This window comes from Osmerus mordax, chromosome 1, assembly GCF_038355195.1.
Source record: "Osmerus mordax isolate fOsmMor3 chromosome 1, fOsmMor3.pri, whole genome shotgun sequence".
In the NCBI taxonomy this organism is placed as follows: Eukaryota; Metazoa; Chordata; class Actinopteri; order Osmeriformes; family Osmeridae; genus Osmerus; species Osmerus mordax.
In genome coordinates this window covers 7,905,763-7,930,691 of record NC_090050.1, presented here as the reverse complement: position 1 = coordinate 7,930,691, position 24,929 = coordinate 7,905,763, and the positions used below count along the sequence as shown (strand labels likewise).

Sequence of the window (24,929 nt, the reverse complement as noted above, 5' to 3'; positions counted from 1 at the left end):
CAATTCCGTCATCCACATTCATGTTTCACATTCCCTGATTTCACATTAAAAATAATGTGTACAACAAAAGCAACAGAGGTACCAGATTTAGGAATATTTTTATTACTGCTCATAGATGCAAGCAAATTATGGATAACAGTTCCTGAGAATAAATACAATAAATATACCGACACAGTAAATACATCTTGTGATGGAGTCTAAACAAGGTTTATATATTTAATTGTTAAGTTGAAACCACAGTACACTAGTACATAATGGAATGTGACTCATTTGTATGACATAATCATTTATAATACACACACCCCCAAACCATTGCTGGAAACAATACTTGTCTTACCTCCAGCAAGGGTTTTGGCATGTGTTTTTTGCTGGACAAAAATTGTGCGTTTGATATCTATTTGCATTTCTTTTGTCAGTCTGTAAACTGTAATACACACGCAGTTCCTACTTGGAGGAGAATGATGTCTGTTTAAATGGTTGAAAGATTACTTTGACAGGAGATAAACAAAGACTACTGTGTGTGTGTATTGGTAAGTGTGAAACGGGGTAAGGGCCATTTTAGACAGCCAGGTTAGCAATGACAGCCCTGGTGAATTCATCGCTGGTGGCGTATCCTCCCAGGTCTCCTGTGCGAACCTGCCACAGACAAAAGAACACCATTACCCACCCACTCGCACATCAGCATCTGCCTTACTCACACAGTGGATCAAACCATCACACATGGGCCACTGATTGAGCATGTTAGAGCCTTGAATTTAGCCATTGCACACAAAGTCCAATATTATAGATTTGTTGGTTGTTAATCTATTTTAGCACTGCTTTCAAAGTATTGTCCACACATTTAGTACCACACACTCACCCCATCCTCTGAGGAACACCAACACACAACTCCTCCTCATCATCATTTATTAGGCATGTGACCACATTGGTATGCATTCAGTTGGCCTGCATTCAATCGGCTCTTACAACACTGAGCCCAAGAGAAGTGTCTCAACAAGTGCTGCTTAAGGATCAGTTTGTTTCATAGGCTAACCCCTTTCTAATTAATACACACATTATCAGCATTTGCGCTGATAAAACACAGGCCTGGACAATGGAACCAAAAGTTGGCATATACATAAAACACATAAGGACATATCTGACAATCTCAGAATTATCATTATGGATTTGGGAGTTACAGCAGCATATTCCTTAGAAGGAAACACCAAAAGCCATGGATCTCATGAAAATGGTTGTCACCATTGTACTACTAATGTTTCCCTCCTGTTTTTTGTACATTTTACAGCCCGCACAGAACCACAAAACCCACTGAGATTTCATTCATGCATTCCAAGGCTGAGAATGACGACAGTGTTGAGGATGAGATATTGCCAATCAAAGACAGCGATAAAGATACTGCGACACTTTAAACAGCTGATCAACTTGGCTCGATGTCGGGTTTATTGATCAGATATACAATATCTAACAGTTCACAAACCAGTGTAACATTTCTGTCCATGACAATGTATAGTGATTCAATGATGGTGTATCTGATATGAGTGGACACGCCAACACGTTCAGTGGTCCTTGTTTTTGTTTTTCCAAGTCCAAGTGGGTTCCACTTTTCCCCTGTAGAAGGGAATACACTTCCTCTTTGTCCATGATTGTGAAATGGTAGAACAAGATTTAATTGACATTAGTAAAAGTAGTTCGTTTTGTTTTTTGGTAATCAACTTTGAGAAAGTCATCTCGACTGCTTAGAAAGACTTAAGATACTTGACTTTTTCAGTGAAACTAATATATCGGCAGCAAAAAAAGAAAACAGGCACTCGACTAAAGAATAGCGACTAGAGGTATCTTTTACTTTCTAGTAAAAGATCAAAACAAAGTAGAAGGAAAGGAAACATGGCACAGAGACCAGAGAGGTCTCAAGTATAGAAAAAAGTTGAGCCAAGACAGGTGAAATTAAGACTCAATTAAGACAGGCCAGAGATGAACACCAACCCTAACCCGCATGGGGAAAAAGAACGATACCATAGGGCCAAGGAGAGCAGCAAGAGAAAATGTGCTAATGCAGAGAGGGTGCAAGAATGTTGTAGAAAAGCACAATTGTAAATAGAAATTTTGAGTGAGAGTCACAAGGAAGTTGTTAAAAGAGCGCCTACAATTTCAGAGAAACAAACAGAGATAAGCAGAAACGACAGTGCTTTGGTTCTGGCCCTGTGCAAAGGGGCAAGTTTGAGATCTGCTAAGCTAAACAGCTGCCCTGATTATGAGGCTTTTTAGGAACTGGGTCGGTGCCGCAGGTTGTCCACAACAGCACGCACAAAGTCCCCAGTCATGCAGTAACCACCAAGGTCTCGTGTCCGTACCTGGGACAGACGTGTACACACACACATACAAACAAGCACGCAAAAAGGGATAGGGTGCAAGGAGGAGAAGGGCAGAGGGATAGGGCACTTCAGACACAGTGGACTCTCGTGGACAGCTGGACATAAGACTTTCTCCAACACATTCCACATTCACACCACACACATCTGACTACCAGTATCAACCCCCCTGCTCCCAGAAATGGTAAACTGTTCTATTTTGGTGGGTAAACATTATTCCCTCATACGTCAATACCAGCTTCCCATCCCTCCACAAAAGACTTCCAAGCAATACAATGTTATGTTGATCATGCACTTCTTCAATACCACATTGTAAAGCATGCATGTTGTGTGTTAGTTCCCTGGGGCTGCAACGCAGATAAGGTCTTTGTTAAAGAGTTGGTTTCCACAGCAACAGAGATGTACGTAACTATGCGATTTGGATTTATATCAGGGACAACACACAGTAGGGCGCTAACCCACACACACCTCAGGTGTTAACCAAATACCTCAACACACTGGTGTGAAAGTCAATGCTTGATAAAATTGTACATTTCACAGAAGGCAATTTAGGGTTATGTAATGCTAGTTAGACATTGTGGCATTAATCCACGAACTACGTACATATTTTTCACAGTTAGTGTGTACTCATCGTGGTTCATGCAAATCCTATCCCACAAGAAAAGTAATGTTTTCTCAACAGTCTTATTATGCAGACACAAAACCATACACATTCTCTCAGCTGCAGAACAATTAGCACATGCACAAATGCCAAAATAAGCCTATTCTCACGGGGACAATTTTATATACATCTTCTCCTCCTATCATGGGATGATTAGAGGATAGATTGCTTTTGATATGGTAGAGGGCTGAAGTACAGTCTTATACGTGAGCAGGGAATTCCAAAATACACTACAATTCTTAAGGAAACCAGTCATGGCCACTGGAGATTTGTCTGGGGCTTGTAGTTTAAAAGTTATTTTCTAGAAGCTAGAATCATGAATTACTCTGTGAATCAATGTATCAGTCTAGAAGTCTGGATCTTCTAAGTCTTCCTCACGTAAAAATGTTTCAATATCCCAATTGGATCAATCCACACACACACACACACACACACACACACACACACACACACACAATCTTACCTTGCCCTGCTTAATGACCCTCTTGACAGCATCAGACACCATGTGAGAGTGGTATTCCAGGCTGTAACACAACACAGTCACTTGAGACAGGCCAAAAATGTCATGCCCATATGTCTGCATGGGTGCAGTATTCAGAATGGGGTACTGAGAGTCATGGACACACACATGGAAACCAAAGACTTTGAACGACTCACTTGAGGTGCTTGAGCATGTTGGCGGCACTGAGGAGCATGGCAGTGGGGTTGGCAATGTTCCTGCCAACTGCCTGAGCGAAGGGATGCCTTGCCCCCTGTAAGAGAGGCAGAGAGGGAGGGTGGAAAATAAAGAGACAGAAGACAAAAGAAACAAGAAGGAAAGAAGAAAAATAAAGAGAGAAAGAAACAAGATCAATTGGCAAGGTGGGGGGGGGGATGCAGTAAATAAAGATGTCAGAATCTGTGTTTCCAACTCATCCTATGGCTGCGCAAAATCCTGCATCCACTAAATAAAACATACACAAAAAGAACCGTAAACCATCCCACACCAAGTTGTGGATGGTCAAATTTCTACAGACAGAGAAGAGACAGACTCACAGTCTCGAAGACGGCATATTCAGCGCTGTAGCTCTCCCCTGGCACCACGCCAGCTCCACCCACCAGGCCCGCCGCTAGGTTATCAATGATGTTGCCGTAGAGATTGGGCATGACCAGCACATCAAACTGGTAAGGGTTTTGGACCAGCTGAGAGACCAAACAGTGGGCGAATAGTTAGAAAATAAAATGTAGCATAAAAATAATTAAATCAAACATCACGCCCACTTATTATGTAAATTCTGTATTGGCAGTGACTAAATACAGTACAGTTGAGGGGGTAGGGGAGAAAGGACAAACGCACCTGCATGCAGCAGTTATCGATGATGATGTTCTCGTATTTGATTTTGGGGTACAACTCAGCCACCTCGGCACAGCACTGCAGGAAGAGGCCATCTGCTAATTTCCTGTTTCGAGACCAACATTTCTTTATAGGATTCGTACAGTGTTCATATCACTCAAGTTGCCCTATAATTAGATGAGATAAAATTAACAAATTGTAAGGTAACTTCTTACCAAGACTTTATGGTACTTCAACTAACCAAATTCACCTGAAACTGATGTTAAATCCATGAAAGTATTAGGCCAAGAAATACTCACATGATGTTGGCCTTGTGTACAGCTGTGACTTTGCTGCGTCCTTTCTTGGTGGCGTAGTCGAACGCAAACTTGGCAATGCGACGAGACTTCACTCTGGTGATGATCTTCAAACACTCAATGACACCAGTAACACTCTGGTAAACCGAGAAATGGTAGCATGTTAAATCAAGAACATAGTATCATGATTACGGTCTGAAACTGGCCTTGGATAGCCACTCATAACATTACTATTAGATCATGATGTGAGAGCTATGGATGCCTGTGTTAAGTTAACATGTCAGATCATGTCTGACTGGCTTACACAGACTGAATCCCTACAGATCAATTCCCTATAAAATGCCTTAAGCCACGTTCCACCACCAAGTCCCCGGAGCTACTTGTCAAGGAACTCGAAGGTTCCTTCAGCCCATTGCTGAAAATTCAAGACTTTCCCCAGAGAGTTAGGCAAATGGTCCTTGATTTTCTTATAATCTTGCTTGAATTTTTAGCAGATCTATAGCTTGCTCAATCGGTCAGTCGGCAAAAATGGCCCACCCTTTGCCGGCCACAGATTTTTCTCGTAAGAGGCTGAAATTTGGCATGAAGGTTAAGTGTGTGCTGTTGAAGATGTGTGCTTGTCTTCATGCCAAAAGGGCGCTAAGGATTGGGGGAAAAACAGCCAAACTGATCATACCAATTGCCAAAAGGGGGTGTTACAATGGTAACACAATGGTCTACCAAAAACAACAAGAACAACTTCTTAATGTATTTACATTACATAGCCAAACTTTGTAGAAAGACACACTCCAACATACACACTTCTGCCAGGTATCATTGGAGTTCCTTTCTCACTGGTGTGAAAACCACACCCCTTTTCGTAGCTTATAAACCGTTTGTCATACAGCCTTACTGGAGCCTTTATAGGACCCAGTAGAGAGCAGTTTTTAGTTGCAACTACCAGCTTAATAGTTCACTCTGTTAGTCTGCCCACAAATGTTGCATGCATGCGTTTCGCAGTGTGAAACATTTTGCAGATTTTTCAGAGATTTACGTCATAGCGGGTTGCCAATTCCAATTGCTGCTGGATTTCTGAAATGCTTAAGAAGAAGGCTGATGATCCATCTATCATATGTTCGTTTTGTTCTCCATATTTATGTGTGTGCAGGGTTTTCCCTGCATTGAAAAGATTAAGTCTAAGGATTTTCTCACACCGCCTATGCCTTTTTGCGCTATTCGTAGCAGAAATATTTCTGCGCTATTTCTAGCAGAAATAGGGGTTGTGGTGTTCACAACCAACCACCTAAGCCTATTTTTTTGGCCAGGAAAAACCCTGGTGTGGCTGCAGAATTAAAGAAAACAGTGGTTAAAAGGTAGCTTGCAATCCGAAGTATTTAACCAATCAGATATGTTAAGCACTAAGTCCCAACCCCTAAATTCCTGTATTTTAGAAATAACTAGACCCAGAGCAGGGACTTCTTGGTTCGTGCTTTCTCCTTCCCAAACTCAATTTAGAGCCGGGTTACTTAGGTGGAAACATAATGAGTTCCACGGTAAAGTTCCTATTTCTGAGGGAAAGTTCCTGCGGTGTAAACACGGTTTTAGTCACTTCCTTCTGTCACACATCTTATAACTTTAGACTTCATATGAAGGTAAAGTAAGTTGTGCTGTGCAGATTTGCAGTATACCTCATGCTCCAGAGAGCTGTACTCTCCTTCTGTCTGTTCACGGATGATGACCAGGTCCAGGTTGTTGTGGCGCGTGCTGTAACCCGGCAGGCTGTTCACATGTACCACGTTTGCAAAAAGGTCCAGTTTACGCCTGAGAACAACACGGGGTGTGGTTAAGAAAAAGAAGAAAGGACACACTTCCATCAAGAAAAGCCAGTGCTAGTGACTTTGGCATTACCTCAGTCTCATTTCATAGGAGGCCAGCTCTCCCTTGAACTCCATTGGAGTGTGAATCTTTCCTGCAAAAGCAGAAAAGAGGACAGAAGTTTAGTCTTTAGCCTACTATCTACTACTACTGACACATACAACTCATAAAACTTGACTGATTGCTAAGCAGTTTAAATGACCTTGTATCCTATCAGCCAACTTTGGCTTCCATCAGTAACACTCCACACAGCACGCATAAAGCAAGTGAGCATTGTGTGAATAATAATCGTGCAAGCATTATTATTCAGTGTGTCCTGATGTAACAGACGTGATCACCAGCAGTGCCCACACGTCCTAACCATTCGTCACTCAACTCAAACTTGGCACCACCTACTCCGCAGGCGCGACCACTACCAGCTACACCAACAACAAGCTAAGCTTCTAGCTGGCGTGGGTGGTCTGTACTTATACTGAGGAGTGAGTTTAGCCAATCCACATGGGCTACACTGACTCAAGACCCAAAGCATCCCATCCACACAGTAGCCCCACATTCATTTTTTCAGATGTCTCTATGACCAAACTCTTGTATGGCGAGAATGTGAGCAACCGGTTTTAATTTGTTCAATCATGATATTTGTGGAATATGTGTATGAGCATGTGAAGGCATACAGATGAGAAGGAAAGCTAATCTTGTCTGACCCCAAAGCTGAAACCCTCCATTCCATTAACTCTCCATTACCTTTCATGGCCACCCTGTTGGTTTTCATTGACGCCAGCACCTGATCAAGCTTCTCCTCGCTGGCCATGTTCTGGACCTCGCTCAGGTGGAACTCCTCAAACTCTACAGGGACGTCAGCTGCCTGAAAGAAGAACAAGGTATAAAAAATATTAGTTAAAAGCTGAGGGTGATTACAATGACTGCTGTTTGGATACAGGTCAAAAAGATGTGAATGTAATGGGGAGAGATATTTCAAGGTGGAAGACGGTTGTTTTTGATTTCTAAAAGTAGCAAATTATAGTAGTGGGGCAAGTCTTTTTAATAGAATCTCAATTAACTTTATTTAAATGCAAGGTCACTTGACTGATGAGGCTTGAGGGAGCGACAGTACCTTGAAAACATCCTTGACAGCAGTCATAAGCTCAGGTCCCACACCATCTCCGGGGACCATGGTAACCTTGAAGGTGGAGTCGGCGCGTGCAGGGGGAGCCTCGGGTCCAAACAGTCCTGTGGTGACACTTAAGGTACGGGTGGGCAGCTGCTGCCACTTGGGACCCGCAGCGAGGCCCTTGACACAGGAAGGAGATATGTTTACATTCATTTACACAGCTAACTTTAGGGACGTATACCATACATTTTAAGAAGCCTACGGTAGACTAAATGTTAACATGTTGTATATCTTATCTACATCATACCATCTTCCGAAAAATGTATTTTGCATTCTGTTCAGTATTAATGAAAATCCAAACTTTCTTATCAATAATAATAAAATACAGTTTGCCAAAATTAAAAGATAGTATAGTTATTGTAAAAGTGTGTTGTGACAGAGCAGTTGCCCAAGCTAGCTCATCCTAGCTTAGCCTTGTGACCTGCGTCCTTCGGTTAAGTAATCATTTGTATAGCAAAACAAGGACAATCCCACCTATGACAAAATGTTGTAAAATATACAACTTTGACGTGGTTGCCCTGAGCATCTTCAAACGACTCACCTTGGCCAATGTTAGAAGGCTTCCTCTCAAGGCGGCCGCCATTGTCATGTAACCTACTTGTAAAACTGCGAAGGAAATGGCCTACGACTTTCTTGGTAATGCAGGGAACGCAACAGAATATACCGCCACCCAGTGCCATGGAATGTAGGACATTAAACATTATAGCCTACACGGTGCGATTGTACGGTGGCCCACGGGTGCACACCACAGCAACATTAGCGAAGCAAACAAAAGTTGAAAACACAACAACATTAACACACAACACAACGACATTAACAAAAACGAAACATTTATAAAAACGCTACATTTCAAAAAACAATCTACTACTTACAACACAACAGCATTGGTTCACACCACCAACATCAGCCGAGAACACAACAGCATTAGCCGAGAACACAACAGCATTAGCCGAGAACACCGCAGCATTAGCCGAGAACACCGCAGCATTAGCACAAAACAAACAACATTTGCAGAAACGCTGCATTTCAAGTTCACACCAAATCGTTCTTCAGACCACTAGGGGCAGTGCAAAGTGGAATTAGTTGGGTTCTCACCAGGGTTGCCAGGTCTGTGTGACAAAATCAGCCCAATGGCCAATCAAAACCAGCCCAAAAACTAGCCCAATATCAGAACTCAAAATATGCCCTTGCCAAACCATATACACTGCTTTTAAAGTCCAACAGCATTGCTATCATTGCCAAATGTATTGTAATATCTACAAAGTAACACCAAATGTTTAGTATGCCAGCATTAAAAGCAGTTTTCAGGAGGTTTCTCCGGAGACTGAGAGCATTAGGCACGTGTGCACACGCACAGTGCGTGTGTGTATGTGGGCTTGTCAATGTCAATGTGTGTACGTGCTGATCTGGAGTCAGTTTGGTAGGATTTGGGTATAAATAAATTATTTCATTTAAAATATGGATTGTCACGAATGGTCGTTCGTGAACAATTCGTTCATATTGAACGAACATTTACAAGGACTCGGGAGTAACGAGTCCTCTCAAAGAGTGATTCGTTCATTTTCTCGTGGCCGCGCATTGGGACTGTTGCATAGGCTCGTCCAAGTAAACAGAAATGATTCGTTCATTTCCCGACTCGGTCTTCGGGTACGAGTCTTTGGATCATTTTTCACGTGACCTGCATAAGCTCTGTAGTGGTAGCTAGAGGAAACGCTAGAGGGAACGATTCGTTCATTTCCCGACTCGGTCTTTCTACGAGTCTTTGGATCATTTTTCACGTGACCTGCATAAGCTCTGTAGTGGTAGCTAGAGGAAACGAACGATTCGTTCATTTCCCGACTCGGTCTTTCTACGAGTCTTTGGGTCATTTTTCAGGTGACCTGCATATGCTCTGTAGTGGTAGCTAGAGGAAACGCTAGAGGGAACGATTCGTTCATTTCCCGACTCCGTCTTTCTAAGAGTCTTTGGATAATTTTTCACGTGACCTGCATAGGCTCTGTACTGGTTCTGTACTTCTCTCCACTGGCTACCTATCATGGCCCGTATCAGATTCAAGACCCTGGTATTGACCTTCCGAGCAGTGAACGGGACTGCACCCGTCTACATCAAGTCTCTCCTGCAGCCTTACACCCCCACCCGTCACCTACGGTCTTCTTCAGACAACCGCCTGGTGGTCCCACCGCTCAAGACCGCCCGGTCCCAACACAAGCTCTTCTCCTGTCTGGCCCCCCAGTGGTGAAATCAACTCCCCACCTCCATCAGAGATACTGACTGTCTCTCCACCTTCAAGAAAAGGCTCAAGACGCACTTGTTCCGGGAGTACAACGGTACTTAGGAATGGTTCGCTTTACCCGATGTTAGTTTCCTCAAGGATCACAATGACTCTTGCTTAGAGACTTGTTGCTCTTGTGGTTAGTGGTAACTGTTTTAAATTTTTGTTCTCGCTGTGATATATTGTTTTTATTACTGTTGCTTGCTTTTTTCCACAGGTACACTTGCACTTATAGTGGTTCATGTTGTTTAATTGTAACTTATTTAACTACATGCTCTTATGGTTCTTCCCTTTGGCACTTACTTTGGTTATTCACAATGTGTGCTTCATGTTTTGGCTACTCGCGATGTTTTTTGGCTATCTTGTTGTTATGATCAGTGACCTATGCACTTTGTAAAGCTCTCTCTTGGAAGTCGCTTTGGATAAAAGCGTCTGCTAAATGAATAAATGTAAATGTACTGGTAGCTAGAGGAAACGAACGATTCATTCATTTCCCGACTCGGTCTTTCTACGAGTCTTTGGATCATTTTTCACATGACCTGCATAGGCTCTGCACTGGTAGCTAGAGGAAATGAACGAATCGACTCAGTCTTCTACGAGTCTTTGGATCATTTTTCACGTGACCTGCATTGTATTTTTTAGTAGAGGAAACAGTTTCCTCATTCCCTTTCGCGTGGCCGCTGTTTTAGTAAAACGTGAATGATATTCGCTAAAGTCATCATACTGACTGGTTTTGTTATTTTCACTTTACATTTACACTTACAGTTTAGTGTAATTGTTTGCCGTGATAATTAAATGCTAGTGTGATAATAAATGACCAAATCATACAAACTGTCATGATACATTATTTTAATGCAGGAATTTCTTTTAAAATGGTCTCTGCTGGTGCACATGTCATGCACTAACCTACATGAGAATATGATACGTGTTTGCAGTGGACGGATAGCCCCCCCCCCCCCCCCCCCCCCATTGAAATGAACGAATGAGTCGAAAAAAGATTAGTTCATTTTACTGAACGAGATTCAAAGAACCGAATCAGTAAAATGATCCGAACTTCCCATCACTAGTTTGTGCTAATGCTGCGGTGTTCTCGGCTAATGCTGCGGTGTTCTCGGCTAATGCTGCGGTGTTCTCGGCTAATGCTGCGGTGTTCTCGGATAATGCTGCGGTGTTCTCAGATAATGCTGCGGTGTTCTCGGCTAATGCTGCGGTGTTCTCGGCTAATGCATTTCTGTTTACTTGGACGAGCCTATGCAACAGTCCCGATGCGCGGCCACGAGAAAATGAACGCATTGAGCTCCAAGTTGTTCTGGCTACACCAGGTCACCAGGTTGTCAGCTTCCCACCTATAGTCAGACTCAGACCCGTCAGAGATGAGCCCAATGAGGGTGGTGTCGTCCGCAAACTTCAGAAGTTTGACAGACGGATGACTGGAGGTGCAGCTGTTGGTGTACAGGGAGAAGAGCAGAGGGGAAAGGACGCAGCCCTAGGGGAAAGGACGCAGCCCTAGGGGAAAGGACGCAGCCCTAGGGGAAAGGACGCAGCCCTAGGGGAAAGGACGCAGCCCTAGGGGAACGGACGCAGCCCTGGACGCAGCACAATGCACTACTCGGCTATAGAAACTCCCCTTTCTTAACCCACTATACAACAGTTCAGGGACGCAGGTTTGATATCAGCTTTGGCAGGGACATCAATAGTTAATGCGAGCGTGCACATTTCTTTCGCATTCATTTGAGCGCAAATACTGTTTTTTGAGTTTCATGTAATATTGTTTTTATGTTTTAGTCAAAATGAGAGGATAGGTAGGCCTATCATTTAGAAACTACCTCAATTCTGACTTGTGTGCAGAGTCCGACACCTGGGGCCTCATGTATAAAAGATTGCGCAGCTTTCATACCAGAAGATGGCGTACGGCCAAAACTTGAAAAGTACCAACGCACAGAAATATTCACATGTATAAAACCGGTCGTCCTGCGCACATTTCCTTTATAAATCACTAATCAACGTGAGATTGACCGTACGTGAACGAGCCACTGACCCCGCCTTGCCTCCTCCCATAAATGAATATGCAGATGGCCTATAAATGCGCTCCTGAGGTCATTTATTTAGGTGCGTTCGACATGGACTGACTTCATGCAGCGCTGCAGCCGGCTGCAGGCGGGTGACTTGAAACAGTGAATTCTGGTTACGCTGCGTTCACACTGCAGCGTTTTTTAACGCTCTGCATCGCTTGCCTTCCCACAGTACACCATGCACGGGGGCGTGTTAGACAAGTTAATACAGAGTTGTAGTTCTCTAAGGTCACTGTTGTAGTCATGGCCAAGCGTGCAGATTTGGGTTCATGTACTCACAATATCGATCAAAATACCACTTTTACACAACATTTATGTAAGTGCAAGATTTTACTAGTGCAAGATTACAGTAGAATACATGTTACGCCACCGGTCACTCAACCAGTCGTTTGTAGGCTGGGCTAGCGAGCTAGCAGTGGCACAGAACAGTCACGTAATGTGACGAGACTTAATTTAAAAGTAGGCTATAAAAACACAGTAGGAACAATGACGACATCGGCAACCATGCACCATGCATTATTAGTTTAATGTAATCTTTAAATTCAGGCTCGTCACATTAGTAACTTTGTTCTGAACAGAACTGGGTGTGCAGACACATACGAAAAGTTTCTCCTCCATCTTGAAATTGTGAAACCAAGAAATGTTTATCATGACCAACGGTTGCTACGTTACAAGAAACAAGAAACCAATCCGATTGGCCAACGCTAGCGTTTTCACGCTCCTCATTTACACAAAGTTGAGAAAATCCAACTTGCAACGCTCCGCTTCGCTCGCCTTCCCACAATGCCCTACGCGAGCGTCAACACCTGGTTTCATTGAAAATGAATTGGAAGCCGACGCCGCGCGCCGCCCGCTCCGCTGCAGTGTGAACGCACTGTTAGACTTTTTGTCCGACTTGAGACGGCGCCGAGGCTAGGTCACTGTAATGTAGCCGTCAAAGTACCGTGAGATCGATTCGAAAACTGCCGGCTGTGTACGTAGCCGAGCGCATTTTCTCAAGAGCAACTGCACGGGTTCGACACAGCTATTTCATAATTGGCCAGCCTCACATACGACAACTTTGACGCGTGTTTTGTAATTATTCTGACACCTTCAGTTTCGCCAACGCTCAAATCCGGACCAAACTGTTTAATTGAATTACAAATGTGTTGAAGAAAGGGTTTTAGTCCGCCTCTTCACTAACGGAAAGACTAAGTTTAATTAGGCTATAATTAAATTAAAGTAAGCAAACAGCGCTTGGTCGGCCATGACTGACATCAACGCAGCAAACCACGAGAAGCTGGAATGTCCGACTTCACAGAGCCGTTTTCAACTCCTCCCCGACTGCAAGCGGCTACTCTCGCCGGTCGTTTCATGCAGACGACCGGCGAGGTGGGACCCCCACCGAGTGAGGCAAAGGCCTCGGTGGATGTAGGTGGTATTGCATTTCCGATTTGCTACCTGACTCGTCCGGTCGTTTTTATTCTATTAACTCCAGTCAACATATCTAAAACTATCTCCCCCAATAATTTTTGTTCGATTCTCGAACCTGGCTCATACTACTAGCTTTTTCATAGAATCATTTTTCCTGATTTTTGCTAAGTTTGAAACCAATCCGAAATGGGTAAACTAGCACCCCATTTATTTGCTTACGTCAATAAAAGTTGCCTGCAAATGGGCTCGCGGATACTAACAGGGCACGAGCACAATAGTTCACATTGGCCGATATTGGCCACAGCCGATTTACCTGGGGCCTGTACTACGAATCAAGATTTGGCGTTAACTTCAGGTTCAACCCAGGGTTTTCTGTATCACGACGGTGGATCCGTCTTGTTACCGTCGTAGATCGCCATGGTAACACATGCTGAACGCCTAACCTGGTCGGGAGCAGGTTAAATTGGAGATTAGAGATCAACCGGTATAAAAGCCCCGCCCACTAACTCATTCTTGAGGATAATGGCGTCACCGTTCATGGAATATCCTGTGCATGCGCGCAGATGGCACTGGGGATGGGGGGGACATGTCCCCCCCAGATTCCTAGTGACCCCGATCCGTCCCCACCACTCTCCCTACGTAAGGCGACAAGCATCAGTTAATAACTGCACAGCTGATTAGGCGATGTTAGCGTGTATTAGCGTGTGTAACGTTGGCCACAAAAAAGTACCACAAAACTTTTGAAAAAAAAAGAAGTGTATTATGCTTATTTAAAGTATTTCTGGAGCCGGCGTATTTACTGAAGCTGCAATAAACATTGCATATATATATACATATATTATACAAAATAACTAATTGAGTTGGAATCATTTGCTGACAGCTTGGTCCCCCCCAGTTCAAAAATTCCATCTGCACCCCTGATCCTGTGGAGCTTGGTGCGCGGATAGTGAGAGGTGCGCTCAGAAGAGCCAGAACATTTAGAGACCGACAAAACCTTTCGCATTCCCTCATGAGAATCTTAATGAAAGATATAGATTCTCAGCAGAGGGAATTACGTATCTTTGCCAGCTTCTTGAGCCGTATGTTGCCAATGCGACACATTGAAGCGGTGCGCTCACAGTCCCACAGACTGTATTCATAGCGTTTCGTTATTTCGCTATGGGTACTTTTATAGTGTGGGTGATGCGGAGAAGCTGAGCAAGAACACGGTCTGCCGCGAAATTTGCAACGGATTTTCTTTAATTGCTGTTGCCACCATATTCTGATTAATGGAGTGATTAAAAATAGATAAAGTGCCCTTTGTAAAAGCTTTGGACTCGTAATATGTTGACAAAATGAAACAAGGATTTTCATTCTGTCTTCATTCATGTTCTGATTTCCGTTCTGGAAATGTATGCAAATTATATCATATTTTACAACTTAATGCATCATTTGCTCATTTAAACATAGGCCTACATTTGTTATCAACTGGTTAGGTTTCATGTTGATATGTTATCCCTATTCACTGGGGAGTCTCCCCTTAACCCCTTCTGTTGTCCTTGGGTTGCTTTGAGCCATTTTCTAATAATTTCTATATCAGAAATGGGGGTTTCTTTCAACCAAAACATTTCAAAACAAAACAACGTGTATGGTACCGTACAATGCTCTTCACAAGTTAAATAAATCACATAATTTGTGATAATTTCACTACTTTCATTGAATTTGGACGTTTCATTCACTTTTATAGCATTTTTTCAAAAAGGATAAATAGGACATTGAAAGAAAGAAATGGTGGAAAACCCCCACAAAAGACTAAAAATGCACAACAAAAAAGCCACAAAAAGGTATAAAAAGACCAAAACATAGAAAAAAGTTTAACAAATACATTCTCATGTGTTCTCCCTTCCCTAGGAACACAGAAAAATAATGTCAGTGTAACTAAGTTTAGTGTCATTCATTCAGTCATCTCTTCTCATACTCCAGCCTTGTTTTGATAATTAAAAGCCTCTTATACTCTATATCGAGCCTCTTATACTCTATATCGAGTTCCAGGGTTCTTTTATACAGGGCCCTCACATTGTATGCTCCAACCTGAAACAAATAAAGAACATTGTCTCTTTGCAAGGCACACTTGGAGAAAGTTGAAGGTGTCCATTTGATTACTGTGTTTCAAGGTTCATTGCTAAAACCTTGTGTCTTGGCCTTGAAGTGGAGGCCCTAGGCTCAGGGGGAGGAAGAAGTTCCTCCTACTGAGTATAACACCATAGCAATTTAATCAATTGAGTCATATTTGAAATTAGCACTTTAAGGATTTGTGTCTCATGTTCAGACCACCACCATTAGCAAGTCATTACAGACACTTCAATCACAGACACACGTTCACACACTCTCATCATCTGTGTTGCAAGTGGTAAAAAAAATCAAAATTGTACCCCCAAAATGCTCTCTGAGCAGGCAGACACAGTTTCCTGATCATCTAGGACCTCCACTTGAGAAAGTAAATGGCATATTCGATCATATCGATATTCAGCAACCACATATGGCATACATACTGGCGTATGACTATTAGTTTCCCTGTTACCTCTGTATGGCACAGTGGGATGACAGTGGGTGGTGGCAGCAACACCACTGTATTTCCTGTCACTGCAGAGAACAGTAATACATTTCACTTCTACAATATTCATAAATAATTGTTGAATGAACATGGTCACATAGATTACTTGAAACATACATATGCCTGGGTTTCCGAGCTGCTGCCATCAGGGTCTGAAGAAATGCCCCCTCCACTCCTTCCATCATGTGGCGACCCTGATAGCTGGAGAGGGCCAGCTCCTCAGCAGGAGTGTGTTGCGGCCACGGCCTGGTTCCTGTCCCTTTTACACCCCCTGCTGGTTCACCTGGATTATCCTGCCAAAACTCTACACACCTGCCGCCCATTACCTCATCATCCTGCCTACTTCAACCCGGCTTTCCAACCACTCCTCGTCAGATCGTTGTCACAGCTACTGTGGTAGTATGCGCTTTTGACCCTCAAGCATCGCTTGATTCGCTTGCCTTTTGTAACCAGTTTTCTTTGTGCCCAGAATCATCATCCGAGAACCCAGTCCCTGTCTGCCTGCTGACCTGCTGATTCATCTAACCAGACCAGAACTCAGGACTACATCCAATAAAACCCCTACTTGTATCTGTGCTGCGTTTGGGTCCACTCTGTACCACACCATAACAGAGTGAAGTCCTGTGGAGAAGGGCCCCCCCAGTTTTCTTTGCCAAATTTTTCTTCCTGTTGGCTGCAAGCAATTTCATTGTTCTAGGCCCTTTGTAGCTATACCAATATCCTACAAAAGGGACTGATTCAGGCAATTCAGCCTTGTAGGCCTACTTGTTGGCCTTAAAATATGTGCAAGTTTTGCCTACTGCTACTTACCGTTTTGAATTATGTTTTTATATATATTTTTTAATTGCTCCCACGATCGATTGCCACTGCCAGGGTTGCAACTAAAACAATACAGAAACAAAAGTTTAACGTTATGGAATGCGCACGTGTAATTATGGTCACATCTTGTGCCTGGGGCAGTGATATCAATAAGTCATGTAGCTTACGCATTTACAGCGTCTGCTATTTTCTGCCAGCTTGGCAGCATCGACTTTGTTGACTTTTGCCTGTATTATATGTCTGTATTCCTGATATGTTTGTATTACAATATTTCACTCAGGAGGAGTAGACAAAGTTTGTAAGATTATTGTCCGCTCCTCCTCCGTGAAATATGCGGCTCTTGTTTTGGCCATGTTTGCGATTGGACATACGGTGCAAACACCGCCCCTTTATGTGAACGCGCACGTCTCTAGATTGGAAAGATCTGGGTTGAGTTAGAGAGTTGATAAACGCCGTCGTGATACCGTTTATCGTGATTGCGATTGTTAGTCTTCGTGTAGCCGGATAACTGAAAGTAATCCAGAGCATGTTGATCTTGATTCGTAGTACAGGCCCCTGGAGCTGAATGAGCCATATTGAATGAGCACAGGGAGAAATGGCTTGAGTTGCCTGCCCTGTTGTAGCAAGTTTAGCAAATGGTTGTCACACATGCATGAAATGTTGTTAATATAGTTAATTCCCGTTATTTTAAAACTGATTTGATTTTTCTGTCAAGAACGTTTTTACGTTCATGACATGATGGCAAATATTATATTATGTTAAGCCTGAGCATAGATTGTTGACATGTCTATCTGGAGCAAAGACGAAGATTAATATTTTAACTGATAACCACAATAAGAAATGATATAAATATGATTAGTCTTGCCTTCAGAAGCTTTTGTTAAACACACCCATTATTCTTTTTTTTTAATCGTGTCATGCAGCCAGACTGCTTTTGTGGGACAATGAAGGTCCTCAGTGACTGTTTCACCCCCACTTATATCTGATGGAAACGTCTTGTACTATATAGGCCTAGTTCTGTTAATATGCCCCTTTCAAAGGCAAATGTTAAATAAAGTATATTTTAGACACACTTCTCAAGCTTTTATTTATTACATTATTTCCAAGTCTTATTAGATCACGTTATATCCATTAATAGGCGTTTGGTTTTGTAGGTTGAACATATTGTAGCGACCCAAGGGTTGGTCGCTTGTTAACTCGCGCTGTTGGCGCAGGTGGGTGGTGGCATTTTCATACTTGTTTCATGTTTAATTAATGTTGTATGCATGTTTGAGTTGAGTGTTGTTGTTCTGTCTATTAGGTTTGTCAATGGATGATGTTAGTAACTATAAATTGTGTTGTTGTTGTTGTTGTTGTTGCCATAACTGTGAATTGTATGTGAATTATTGAGTTGTTGTTGACTTTCACATGAGATGGGTGGTGTAGTAATAAAGCCTGTAGTCGAGCGGTGTATGGGACACAGGGCAAAAAGGTCTTATTCTCTGCGTCAGATCTTCAAGCATCCACTCCTATATAGACAGCTAGTGCCATCGTTACATTGGTGTCAGAAGTGGGATGGCGCAACCACGCAGGATGGAGAAAGAAATCGCAGATCTTGAAGAGACCATTGAGCGGACTCGGCTACACCTGGAGGAACGTAGGCTTAAGATGGAGTGCTCCAGGGGAAGACCGTCGTCTCACGCCAACGAGTCCAGCGTGCCACGGCCTCGTCGCCCCCTAGAGGTCGGGAGTGGAACCACAGACCACACAGCCATAGCTGTAAACATCCAACCTGAGCTGCCTGGGGCATCTCCACAGGTGAATGTTGGAGCCAACCTGCCCTGTTCCACTGCCATGCCCAGAACACCAGCGAAGGTGCCCAAGTACAATGGAGACACACTCCTGGAGCCATATCTCACCCAGTTCCAGTTGGCAGTGTGGCACGGTGGTTGGGGCAGCGAGGAAGCCGCCACTCATCTGGCCCTGGCGCTGGAGGGGAATGCGCTGCAGGTGCTCCTGGATCTGACCCCTGTAGAACAGCGGAACCTCAAGACCTTGACCGGAGCCCTGGAGAGACGGTTCGGGTGGCAATCATTCCCTGACCAGAGTAGTGACAGGCTAGCCAGCTGTCACCGCCGGGAGGGAGTCTGGGCGCTTTCGCCGCGGACATCCAGCTCTACGCCCGCCATGGCTATCCAACATTTGACGCCGCCGCAAGAGGGGAGCTGGCTCTCCATGCATTCCTGAAGGGGCTTATGCCAGAGCAGCTACGCCAGCATGTGCGTCTCACCATGCCCAGAACCCTGGAGGGGGCTCTTCAAGAAGCTGTACGGGCAGAGGCAGTGCTCTGCACTCAGGCTGCCCCACGACTGGCCCCTGTGTCCCTTCCACATGTCCGGGCCATCGACTGTGAGGGTGAGGAGGCCGAGCCGGCCTGTCACATTTTTACATTTACATTTAGTCATTTAGCAGACGCTCTTATCCAGAGCGACTTACAGTAAGTACAGGGACGTTCTCCCCGAGGCAAGTAGGGTGAAGTGCCTTGCCCAAGGACACAACGTCATTAGGCACAGCTGGGAATCGAACCGGCAACCTTCTGATTACTAGCCCGATTCTCTAACCGCTCAGCCACCTGACTCCCCTGTCAGGTGCAGTTTCAGCGGCGGCCAGCCTCAGCTGGCCTCAGAAACCTCGATCCACTCTTCGGTGCTATCGTGGTCACGAACCTGGTCACATTGCCCGTGACTGTCCAGCACCAATCGCCAGAGCACCACAGCAGACGGGAAACGACAAGGGGGTGGCGCAGTGAGTCTGAGGCTGTGAGGGAACTTTGCCGACGCAGCAGTGATGGCCTTGACCAACAGCAGTGCGGCCAGTTGAGGCACCTCCTTGAGGCCTGGCAGAGCATCACCAGGGACGAAACCCAGCGTTTGGTGATGTCTATGGGTTCCAGACTTCAGGCTGTCATTGACTGCAAAGGATTTGCAACCAAGTGTTAAAAGTGACAATTAGATTTATGACTATGTTAGTTTGTTAGTTAAAGAAAAGTGGGCCTGTTCCCCCCAACACTCTCCCCGGTCAATGCTCCGACAAAAGCCCAGACATGGAGCCACCAGTCCCTGGTAATATCCCACGCCCTGGTCCTTCGTCGGAGATGGCATCCGACTCAGAGACGGAGGTAGAGCCTAACGAGCCTGAGCTAGCGACTCAAAATAAAAAGGAAAAACTATATTCCTTTCGGAAAGAGTGGTTAGACCGGTTTCCATGGTTAAGGTTTGACAAGGAAGAGAAGGCAATGCACTGCAGTTACTGTAAAACATGTGGCCAAAGCAAGGCAAGGAACAGTGTATTTGTAAAAGGATCAACAACGTTTCGAATTGAAACGCTGAAAAAGCACAACATTTCAAAAAAACACACTTCATGCCACGATACGTGTGTGACAGTGGCCCCTCTCCCCGCTGCATTTCAGCGGCAAGCAGCAGCTGTCAGGTCCTCAGCAGAATCAGAAATGATCATTAAATTCAACGTTGCCTATAATCTTGCCAAAGAAGAGCTGCCCTTCACAAAGTTTAAATCAGAAATAATTCTGATGAAGAAAAATGGATTAGACGTGAACCCAATGTACAGTAATGACGTAGCATGTGCCCAATTTATTGGGGTAATAGCCGACACATAAAAAAAAAAGACAACCGTTGCCATCGCGAATTCCACATACATGTCGTTTATGATTGACGGTGACACAGACATTTCCACGAAGGAGTGTGTGATTGTCTACAGCAGGATCTTGAGGACAGGGAGACCGCTCAATATTCTAAGGAGTCAGGTGGCTGAGCGGTGAGGGAATCGGGCTAGTAATCCGAAGGTTGCCATTTCGATTCCCGGTCATGCCAACTGACGTTGTGTCCTTGGGCAAGGCACTTCACCCTACTTGCCTCGGGGGAATGTCCCTGTACTTACTGTAAGTCGCTCTGGATAAGAGCGTCTGCTAAATGACTAAATGTAAATGTAATGTAATTGGACACATTGAAGTGGAGCATGGTCATGCACAAGGTAAGTGTACCCTATGTTAAGGCCTACCAACAATATAGCATGATCTATGAAATAGAAATCTTAAGCAAATTGTATAGACCCAAAATATTATTAAAAAATCCTAAATAAAAATCTAAGTAAGCCTTGATCACATTAAAAATATTGACCTGGCAAGCTATAGGCTAGTGACCTGCATGATCATTTTTCTTTGTTTAGGAATCTATGCCGCCACAAAGAAAGCATTTGCTGCGCTTGGGGATCAGTGTGGAGACTGGCTTGAAAAAACAGTTGCACTGGGGGCTGATGGTGCTGCAGTTAATCTTGGTAGCAAAGGGGGAGTTATAGCCCTTTTACAGAAAGACGCAGGGGATTTCATCATACCCTTTCACTGTATGCCACACAGGTAGGCTTAAGACTTGTACCTGACACCCCAATGCACATTGTATGCTTTTGTGTATTTTCTTATAAAGAGGTATATGTAAATTAATTGAGATGTCTTTACAGATTGGAATTGGCCATGTTGTCGGTCCAGAAGGACAATGCAATGATCCGTCAAGTTTATGATATGCTACATTTGGTGTGGAAGATCTATCATTTTAGTCCCAAATCAATGAGGGAGCTGAAGGCCATTGGAGAGGACCTGGGAGTGGATGTGTTAGTCCCTGGTGGGGTTAAAGGAACACAATGGCTTCCACATGTCTCCAGGGCCCTGGAGACCTTCCTCAGACCTGGACAGAATGGCCAACAAGGCCAGTTCACTGCAGTCTACTGTCATATGGACCATTTGGCAGGGTCCTCTACCAATGCAGATGTTGCAGGCCGAGCCACAAAGGTGAGTGGGGATTTCCACAGGGAATTCATTAAATTATTGCCACTTTAACTTCAGTAATTTTCCCCCCAGAATTTTTGGTTTATCCATGTTGTATCTGAATAGTTGCTGTGGTTGTATGATACAGGTCAAGAAATCAATAGAAGATGGCACTTTTGTGGCTTTTTGTCACTTTCTGGCTGACGTTTTTGCTGGAATAACCAAGTTTAGTCTCCTACTTCAGAAAAATGAGACCATCCTACCTCAGGTAAGGGAGATGAATGGGATATAATTTTTACTTATATTTGTTATTAGCTTCAGATGTATTTGTAATAGTGCTTGATATGTCTAAACAGGCAGATTGTGCTCTTGAAAAACTGCTGGTGACCACATACAGTTAGGTCCATAAGTATTTGGACATTGACACAATTTTCATCATTTTGGCTCTGTATACCACCACAATGGATTTGAAATGAAACAATCAAGATGTGCTTTAAGTGCAGACTTGCAGCTTTAATTTCAGGGTATTTACATCCAAATCAGGTGAACGGTGTAGGAATTACAACACATTTTATATGTGCCCCCCCCCCCTTTTTAAGGGACCAAAAATAATTAGACAAACTAACATAGTCATAAATCTAATTGTCACTTTTAACACTTGGTTGCAAATCCTTTGCAGTCAATGACAGCCTGAAGTCTGGAACCCATAGACATCACCAGACGCTGGGTTTCGTCCCTGGTGATGCTCTGCCAGGCCTCTACTGCAACTGTCTTCAGTTCCTGCTTGTTCTTGGGGCATTTTCCCTTCAGTTTTGTCTTTAGCAAGTGAAATGCATGCTCAATTGGATTTAGGTCAGGTGATTGACTTGGCCATTGCAGAACATTCCACTTCTTTGCCTTAAAAAACTCTTTGGTTGCTTTCCGTCCTATGAGTTCTGAAGCATTTGGCTGAATCTGAGCAGATAATATTGCCCGAAACACTTCAGAATTCATCCTACTGCTTTTGTCAGCAGTCACATCATCGATAAATACAAGGGAACCAGTTCCATTGGCAGCCATACATGCCCACGCCATAACACTACCTCCACCATGCTTCACTGATGAGGTGGTATGCTTTGGATCATGAGCAGTTCCTTCCCTTCTCCATACTCTTCTCTTCCCATCATTCTGGTACAAGTTGATCTTGGTCTCATCTGTCCATAGGATGTTGTTCCAGAACTATACAGGCTCTTTTAGATGTTTTTTAGCAAACTCTAATCTGGTCTTCCTGTTTTTGAGACTCACCAATGGTTTACATCTTGTGGTGAACCCTCTGTATTTACTCTGGTGAAGTCTTCTCTTAATTGTTGACTTTGACACAGATACGCCTACCTCCTGGAGAGTGTTCTTGATCTGGCCAGCTGTTGTGAAGGGGTTTTTCTTCACCAGGGAAAGAATTCTTCTGTCATCCACCACAGTTTTTTTCCGTGGTCTTCTGGGTCTTTTGGTGTTGCTGAGCTCACCAGTGCGTTCTTTCTTTTTAAGAATGTACCAAACAGTTGATTTGGCCACACCTAATGTTTTTGCTATCTCTCTGATAGGTTTGTTTTGATTTTACAGCCTAACGATGGCTTGCTTCACTGATGGTGACAGCTCTTTGGACTTCATATTGAGAGTTGACAGCAACAGATTCCAAACACAAATACCATACTTGAAATGAACTCTAGACCTTTTATCTGCTCCTTGTCAATGAAATAACGAACTCCCATGAGGGAATAACATACACCTGGCCATGGAACAGCTGAGCAGCCAATTGTCCAATTACTTTTGGTCCCTTAAAAAGGGGGGGGGGCCACATATCAAATGTGTTGTAATTCCTACACCGTTCACCTGATTTGGATGTAAATACCCTGAAATTAAAGGTGAAAGTCTGCACTTAAAGCACATCTTGATTGTTTCATTTCAAATCCATTGTGGTGGTATACAGAGCCAAAATGATGAAAATTGTGTCAATGTCCAAATATTTATGGACCTAACTGTAGGTGATGGCTGCAAGACCTAAGCCTGGTGGCAGACTGTCCCAGTTCCTGGCTGACCTTAGGCTGCAGAAGAGGCAGCAGGGTGAAATGCCAATCTACACATTCCAGGTACATTTATGGTTTCGTTTCAGATATAGGAAATACTCTAATAAACAAAATATTTATAATATCGAACTCACAATGTGTGTTTATTATTTATGTCACACACAGACAGTTACACTCAAAGGGGAAGTGTCTAAGATGGCAGAAGATGGTACTGCTAACACTAAACTTCAAAGAGCAATGGAGGCAACAATCCAATCCACTGTCAAACATTTGAAATCAAGATTCTGTAGCCTCCTAGGCAAGTGTACTCTGTCTTATGAACACATTGATAGATCAGAAATTCTATTACTCATTTATTAAGATGTCTTTATCCTTCCAATAGGAGAGGATGATGCCAAATCTTCCACAACCAAAGCTGTCAAATGCTTCAACATCTTCAACTATGACAGCTGGCCTGAAGACCAAGAGGAGTTAGTGGACCATGGTGCTGATGACCTTGCATTCCTCTTGGATCACTTCTCCCCTGTCTTCACAAGGTAGCATGATGGACAAATGCACAGTACGTGTGCTGGTAGCAATCCTGTTAATTTAAACACTGATTGGCTGTTTAATCCATGTCAATTCCAGAAATGGCGTCAACACTGAGCTGGCAATAGAAGAGTTTGTCGGCCTGAAGCTGAACTTTGATATCTAAGACAACGTTGACAGCTTGAACATCCCAAGTTTTAATGTGTTTTGTATGTTTTTCAGAACATACTGAACCTTGTCCACATTCTGCTGGTCCTCCCTGTGTCATCTGCTATTTGTGAGAGAGGATTCTCTTCACAAAAGAGAATCAAATCAGATACCAGAGCATCCCTTCACACAGACACAGTGGAAGATCTGATAAGAATCAGTGTGGAGGGGCCCAGTTTGGAGGATTTTGATGCTAGCGAAAGTGTTGCAAGCTGGTTTGGCCAAGGCCAAAGGGCAAGAAGGCAAAATTTTAAGTGTTGGCCTTCTGAGGGGCATGCAACAGCAAGGGAGGACCCGTTATAAGACATCAAATGTTAGGTCTTAGTTCAAGGAAGCACTTTTGAAATGTTTTATTTTGCGTAAAATGTTTTAGTTTGCCAGCAGTGAAGCACTTTAAACATTTATTTATTTTTATTTAAGATTTTATATACAGTATAATTGTGCTTCAAATAAAAAATATGTTAT

General features: G+C 43.6%; 1 protein-coding gene across 2 annotated transcripts; it reads right to left on the bottom strand.

Moving 5' to 3' along the window:
- Positions 1–75: 75 nt before the first annotated feature.
- Positions 76–8,637, bottom strand: idh3b (isocitrate dehydrogenase (NAD(+)) 3 non-catalytic subunit beta). Of its 2 annotated transcripts, none has more exons than XM_067238749.1 (11): positions 8,223–8,631; positions 7,625–7,801; positions 7,255–7,375; positions 6,547–6,607; positions 6,327–6,459; positions 4,663–4,796; positions 4,367–4,469; positions 4,066–4,212; positions 3,688–3,782; positions 3,494–3,554; positions 76–636 (listed from the first exon to the last, which is right to left on the bottom strand). In XM_067238749.1, exons 1-11 carry the CDS (start codon positions 8,268–8,270, stop codon positions 559–561), a joined length of 1,158 nt encoding a protein of 385 aa, XP_067094850.1. In that variant the 5' UTR covers positions 8,271–8,631; the 3' UTR covers positions 76–558. The 2 variants fall into 2 exon arrangements, with proteins under 2 accessions (XP_067094850.1, XP_067094842.1); XM_067238741.1 differs by lacking the exon at positions 76–636 and adding an exon at positions 643–2,351 and having other exon boundaries at positions 8,223–8,637.
- Positions 8,638–24,929: the final 16,292 nt, after the last annotated feature.